The sequence below is a fragment of the Gavialis gangeticus genome, unplaced genomic scaffold (assembly GCF_001723915.1).
Source record: "Gavialis gangeticus isolate Ggan-Ray unplaced genomic scaffold, GavGan_comp1, whole genome shotgun sequence".
NCBI classification, from domain to species: Eukaryota; Metazoa; Chordata; order Crocodylia; family Gavialidae; genus Gavialis; species Gavialis gangeticus.
In genome coordinates, this window is record NW_017729029.1 from 12,256,838 (window position 1) to 12,263,587 (window position 6,750).

At 51.8% G+C, this 6,750-nt stretch overlaps 1 protein-coding gene across 1 annotated transcript; it reads left to right on the plus strand.

The window, feature by feature from the left end:
• The first annotated feature begins 38 nt into the window (after window positions 1-38).
• Window positions 39-3,941, plus strand: AGTR2 (angiotensin II receptor type 2). Its single transcript, XM_019521263.1, has 2 exons — window positions 39-450; window positions 2,437-3,941. Exon 2 carries the CDS (start codon window positions 2,510-2,512, stop codon window positions 3,632-3,634), a length of 1,125 nt encoding a protein of 374 aa, XP_019376808.1. The 5' UTR covers window positions 39-450; window positions 2,437-2,509; the 3' UTR covers window positions 3,635-3,941.
• Window positions 3,942-6,750: the final 2,809 nt, after the last annotated feature.

Here is a 6,750-nt window from a genome sequence, read left to right on the forward strand (position 1 = left end):
TTTTTTTTTTTTTTCCCCCCCCCCCCCCCCCCCCGAAAACACGTTGCTGCCGTATGTGGGTTTATGTAGGAGGAAGGGGGCTGTGGCTGGGCGTAGCTCCACGAGCACCACTGCCCCGAAAGCCAGCTTGGTCTGTTTGTGCAAACCGCAGTTTTTTGGGTTTCTCGTTCCTCCCGTCTGATTTATTGCCTGTGTTCACGTGGCCTCGAGAGGGGGATTCTCAAAGTGTTTTTCTGCCAAAAAAGGGGGGGGAGGGGGCAGAGCAAACTGGCAAGCCTTCCTATTTCAGCCCTGGAGTTATGCATTTAGGTTGAAGTCTCCCAGTGGAGAAAACAGAACATATAAGAAAGAAACCAGAGAGCTGGAGATGTTGCCTGCTGGAAGGACACTGGAGTAGGGGGGCACATTCGACCGAGAGCCGCCTTCCCCTTGAAATCTGCCATTTTTAAGGTAAGATGAGCGTGACTTTTCTTAAAAATCAGTCGCGTTATTTAAAACCTCATTGGGCTTGAAATAGCAGCATGGTAAAAGGAAGCATCTTTTGCAAATCCTCCCTGTATCCTTTTTTGATGTGAAGACAGCGGTGCATGTGGAAGCATCTGAGGCTTATCTACGACACCGTATTTAAAATTAAACATGAAACGGTCCTTTTACAGTGTCAGTCCAACAAATAAGACCTCATGACTCAAGTTCTGGCTCTCGAATACCTGTGTATTAACTTCAGAGATTTGAGACACACAACAAAGTAATTTATTTAGTGAATCCCCTTCCCCTCTGGGAAAAAGCTACCATTTTTAATTACGGTAATGTCATTTGAAGATCTAGTATTTATGACTCCAAGTATGGAGGCACTGAATGTATCAAGGTGCTTCATCTTCTTCCAGATTTAATTCTCAGTCCATTAAGGCAGTAATGTATTTAAGCATGAGTCTCACTAGGTCTTTCTAGGCAGTACATTGTACTTGGTGGATATTATTTCTGATTGTGAGGTGGTTCGTTAGAAATCATTAGAACAATGGAGAATACCAGGACTTTTGGAGACTTCTTGCTAAACTGATGCAGAAACATTGGAGGCTTCGCTGTGACCGTGCGCGTCAAGTCTAACGTGAAACGATCCTGTCGCTGAGAGTAAATCAAACAGATCAGACCTCACGGCTCAGTTTCTGGCTGTTGAATATCTGTACTGGACCGCCCCGAGGTACGTCCTCGAGTCCTGGCTCAGGGAGATTCCCCATTGCCCCAGGATTTCCCTGGCTGTGCCCTGAATGCTGCTTTTTTAGGATCTGCAAGGATTTTTTGCAGCATCCATGTGAACGACTCCATGAGGATTAAACTAGCAGCCCTGGCCTCTTTGCTGCAGCTAATGAGACATGATTGAAGGCAGCTGTTGTAGCCCTTCTATCGATTCAACTCCCAAAGCTTGTGCACTGCTTTGCTTTGCTTTGCTCAGCTCTTTCACAGAAATTTCTCAGGCAGCAGCTTCCCGAGGGTGTTGTGCATGGCGCGTGCACGTCCCTTTCTGCGGTGCGTGGCCCTTGTTCCCGTGCTGCGTCTTTCAAACGAAGCACCATCCTGCAGCCCCTGACCCCCGAGGGCATGAGTCCCACTGGCTTCCTGGGGATCAGGATCGGGCTCTCGATCCTCCGGCACCTTCTCCTGTTTCCAGGGGCAGATCTGGGGCTGCGGGGCTGAGGCCGGTGCTCCTCAGCCAGATTTGCTCTTGTCACTGGGTGACATTTTGCAAGCCACGACGCCCCTCCCTGCCTCTGTTTCAAACTTAGCAAAATCCTAGAAAATGAGGGTGGAAAGGGACCCAGTCCAACCCCCTGCTCCAAGCAGGACCAGCCCCAACTACATCATCCCAGCCCCGGTTTTGTCTACAAAACCTGCAAGGATGGAGACTGCACCACCTCTCTGTTCCAGGCTTCACCACTTTCTAAGTGAGAAAGTTTTTCCTGTTATGCAACCTCAACTTCCCTTGCTGCAGCCTGAGCCCATTGCTCCTTGTCCTGTCACCTGCCCTCACTGGCTCCATCCTTTTTGGACCCACCCTGCAGGGAGTTGCAGGCTGCTGTTGCAGGGACAGCAATGCTTGCCCACCTCGATACTTGACGCCACGGGAGCAGGGTGGTTTCACTTGAATTGGGACGCCAGGCAATGACCACAAGCAGCCTGGATACGGGCTGCGTTTCTGCTCCCCAGTCCATCCCCCTTCCCCGGTGCCTGTCTCAGACACCTGCTCATAATTGCTGCTTTGCCTGTCCTAATTACTATATGCCGTGACCTCTTTTGTGCCAGTCCTCCTCATCTCAGTGCACATAGTCTCATATTCTGGCTCTGAGGTTTTTATTCTGGAATAACCCTATCTTTGCAGAACAGGGGGCTTCCGAGACGCGCGGGGCACCGCTTTAACACGTGTTTTGTGATGCTGCGCAGGTGAGCGATGTGAGGTAGCGGCGTCCGTGCCGCCGACGAGCCAGCAGACGCCCTCTCTGCCCCAGCCCCCAGGATGTACGGCAACGACTCTGAGCCTCTCCTCCTGGCCGAGGAGCCTCTCCGGTGGCTGAATTCATCGCCGGCCAACGCGTCCGCCGAGCAGAACTCCTCATCGTCCTGTTCGCTCAACATTTCCGACTATCAGTTCGCGCTGATTCCCGTGCTGTACTGCGTTATCTTTATCCTGGGGATTGTAGGCAACAGCATGGTGGTGGCGGTTCTCTGCCGCCACAGGGGCTCGAAAACCGTCGCGAGCATTTACTTGTTCAACCTGGCCACGGCAGACTTGCTGTGTCTGGCCACCCTGCCCTTTTGGGCCTCCTATTACGCCTACGGATACAACTGGCTCTTCGGGTCCGTGATGTGCAAAGTGTCGAGCTCTGTTCTGTCCCTCAACATGTTCGCGAGTATTTTCTTCATCACCTGCATGAGCATGGACCGGTACCGGGCCATCGTGCACCCCATCCGCTCTCAGCGGAGGACACTGCAGCAAGCGTCTGTCATCGCGCTGGTGGTTTGGGGCCTGGCCTGTTTGTCCTCCCTGCCCACCTTCTATTTCCGTGACACCTACTATATCGAGAGCCTGGGGGTGAACGCGTGCATCATGGCTTTCCCCAACGAGAAGTACGAGAAGTGGTCTGCCGGCATGGCCTGGATGAAGAACACCCTCGGCTTCCTCGTCCCCCTCATCGTCATCACCACGTGCTACACCTGGATCAGGATGCACCTGCTGAAAGCACAGGGCTTTGAGAAAAACAAGCAGAAGAGAGACCGGGTCTTGAAACTGGTGGCTGCCGTCGTGGTGGCCTTCATGCTCTGCTGGCTCCCGTTCCACATCCTGACCTTCCTGGACGCCCTGGTTCACATGGGCGTCGTTAACAACTGCGACGTGATCCGAGTTATTGACACCGCGTTGCCCTTTGGCATCTGCCTGGGGTTTGCCAACAGCTGCATCAACCCCCTGTTGTACGGCTTCATTGGAAACCAGTTCCAAGAGAGGCTCCACCACTTATTTAAACTGCGAGTCTACCAGTTTAGCAACAGGGAGAGCTCCTCGTCAAGGAAAGGGAGTTACCTTAAAGATGCGGAGACCTACGGGAACTGTGAAAAAGGAAGAGGACCGGGAACCGGCTGCTGAGAAGGAGCCTGCGTCGTGCTCTTGCTTTACCCGTTCCTGTACGTCTGAGTGCAGACCGTTCAGAGTAAACGTATAAGTAAATATGTAAATGACACTGCAACTATAAAATGATGGGGGGGAGGTCACACGACTGTTGTTTAATACAAGGATGACGAATTGATGCGAACAAAAGATTGTGAAATAGATGCACGTGCATAATATACTAAATGTTATAAAGCTGCCTTCCTACAGGAAACGGCCTGGCGTGTTCGCAAGCTGTCGGTCACACGATCCAAGGAGTTAATAAAGCAATGCAGATATGACTGTGCCTGTTTGTAAGAAAATATGCCCATTCCTATTTGATTTGCTGGAAACCTGTGATTAAGAGTGCATTTTTCTTTTTTAAAAAACCCTACCTGGAGGGGATGAGGCTGGCTTCCTGTTTAGTTGGTGCTGAGACCAGACCTGGACTCACGCCTGAGTTGTCACAAGGCACACGTCGTGTAGTGTCCCCTCGGTGTTTCCTGTGCCCTTTGGCGGGGGACGGAGGTCTCCGATGCAAGGGAACGCTGTCCCTGCTTTGCTAAGGGTTTCCCTTCCCACCTGTCCCCGGTGGTGCCGCGCCTGAGCTATCGAGAGCGCCTGCTCTTGGTTGGCTTTGGGTGTTATCCTGCACGGGCATGGAGATATAACCCCCTTGGAAGCGCTTGTGGAGCTGGCGTGGGACGCACCCACCAGGGAAAGCTAACAGAAACGACGCGCCCCCCAAGAAATGTCTTTGCCCCTGTGATATGCCCTGCTGTTGAAAACCCATTCTCACCAGCACCCATAATGATCCAGCCCTGGATATTTCTGGAAGAATAAGCAATTAATGGCTTTGCAACTAAAGAAACACATCGCGTTCCTCCAGCAAAACAAGCAATCCTATTAGGATAATCACTCGGTGTTTCAGTGGCGTGATCAGAGGACTGGTAATGGGTTACTAAGCATTTTGCCTGCAGCTCGCTCGGGTTAGGTCAGGAAGTGAGCACAGAGCGAGTAGCACTAATTGGCATCGTCAAGAAGCCAAGCTTGTAAGGGGCATTGTCTTACACACTCAGCATTTGATTCCGACCCCTTCACCATGGCTACATCTGCTCCGTGCTTAAATAAGTCGTGCGTCTTTCCCATTGTCGGCCTGGCACCATTCACGCAAACTACATTCATTTTTCTAGCGTTGTCCTTGGCTTGCTGAGGTCCCAACCTGGGAGCTGTCTAAACGGAGAATCCTACATTTCAATCCAACAGAATTGAAATCTGTTGACCCACGACAGCGATTAAGCGCCAGCCAGCTTTATATGCCGTATTTTCTGGCATACAACACGCCCTAGGGTATAATATACACCTTGTCTTCGAAAGGCTGAATGGAGGGGAAAAAGACCTTGTAGCAAGTAACCGAGTAGCAAAGTCCGCTCCTTGCTCTGTTCCCTGCGAGTCACGGGCAGGTTTTACTTTCCCTGTTGCTGGCAGAAACTTTTCTTACCGTATTTCTCACATATAATGACAGTACAGTTTCCAGCAGCTGGTTTTGGGGTGAAAGGTGTGTGTGGTACGCAAGGAAATACGGCAGAAGAGCAGTCCAAGAACCGCCCTTAGCAAGCCGCGGAAGGCAACTACACACATCCAGTGCTCCTGAGATTGATTGATTTACTTACTTACTTATTTCTTGCTGATTCTACCACATTGCCTTGCAGTATTGTGGAAGGAGGGGGAAAAAGGTGTCTTAATTCCAGACCAAAATCAATAGGGAAATACATTTTCATTTTCAAAGGAAGCCGACAATGGAGGGGCAGGCTCCATGCCGACGACATGTCAACAGACTCTCTTCAATTGACTGTCATTTGTAGGGATCAATTTGGCCCCTATCAATGGGTAAAGTCAGTGGCTTTCAAAGGTAGGTGTCAAACATCGTCCACAACTGAGCATCTGGTAAAGCGCCGGGGTGGCACGAGAAGACGGGCGCTAGGGCTGAGCATCACTGGGTTTTGTTGTGGTGACAGCTGCGTAAACAGAGCTCAATTCCTTCCTTGGGTTTCTCGCAGAATTGTTTCAAAGACCGGAAAACAGCCCGCGTGTGTCGAGAAGTCAAACACTTTGTGGTTCAGATTTTTCTTGCTTGGAGATGAGAATGGGAAGCTTTTTCCTTGCAAACCTCCAGGCCATTTTTCACTGGGGAAAAATAAAACCCTTTTTGGCAGTTTGTCTTGGGACCGATTCTAGTTATTAGCGGGGCGCAGCTCCTCTTCCCATCCAAGGGCTCTGCCGTACGTCCGCACTGGTATTTCGGGGTCACCGCAGCCATTGCGAGCCATGTGAGCTGCCCCTCGCTGTCTGCACCTTTACTTTGTGGCCTGCACTGGTCATTCGCAACGTGCTTCTTGTACCGTGCGTTGGGCCCTGGTAGTCTACGGGCAACTTGTCTCTGCTTCTGTGCTTACGGACTATAGAGGTAGGAAGTGGGGCACAGAAGGGCCAGAAGCCCAAAACAGGGAGTGGTGGGATCGGTGCTGGTGGGCTGCTCGTATTCGTGGGCTCTGCATATCCGCAAGGCATATTGCAAGGAGAGTCCCCATATTGCAAGGGGAGAAGCCGCTCTTCAACCTCTGGCCCTGAAGGTCCAACCAGGTCTTGGGGCTGAGCATTAGGCTTTTCCGTGGAGATGCTCAGGGTGTCTGGGCTTGCAGGTGGCCAGAGGGTTGACCCACGAGTAGTACAGGTGTAACCCACATCCCCTCCACCTACCCCAGCCTCGCCCACCACTGTTTCCTCCTTGAAGTCTCTCTGCTGGACCCTACTGCTGCTCCTTGGGGAGGCCCCAGGGACCTGCGGCTTCCTTCCTAGTTGCTGGGACCTGGCAGGGAAGAGCTGGAGCACATGTGATTGATCACGTAGGGTCTTGTCAGCGATACAGATGTGGTGGGATTGGCCCATAGGTTCTCACACCTGGATTCAGGCCTTGGTTATATTTGCATTGCCCTTGGAAGCGGGTGGGATGGGATGGCCAGTGGATGTCATGCCTCTGCAGAGGGGATGCTGCTGTCAGCGCGGTCGTTGCTCTCCTGCCTGCAGCCGGTGACCGTGTGGCACGTTACACAGCA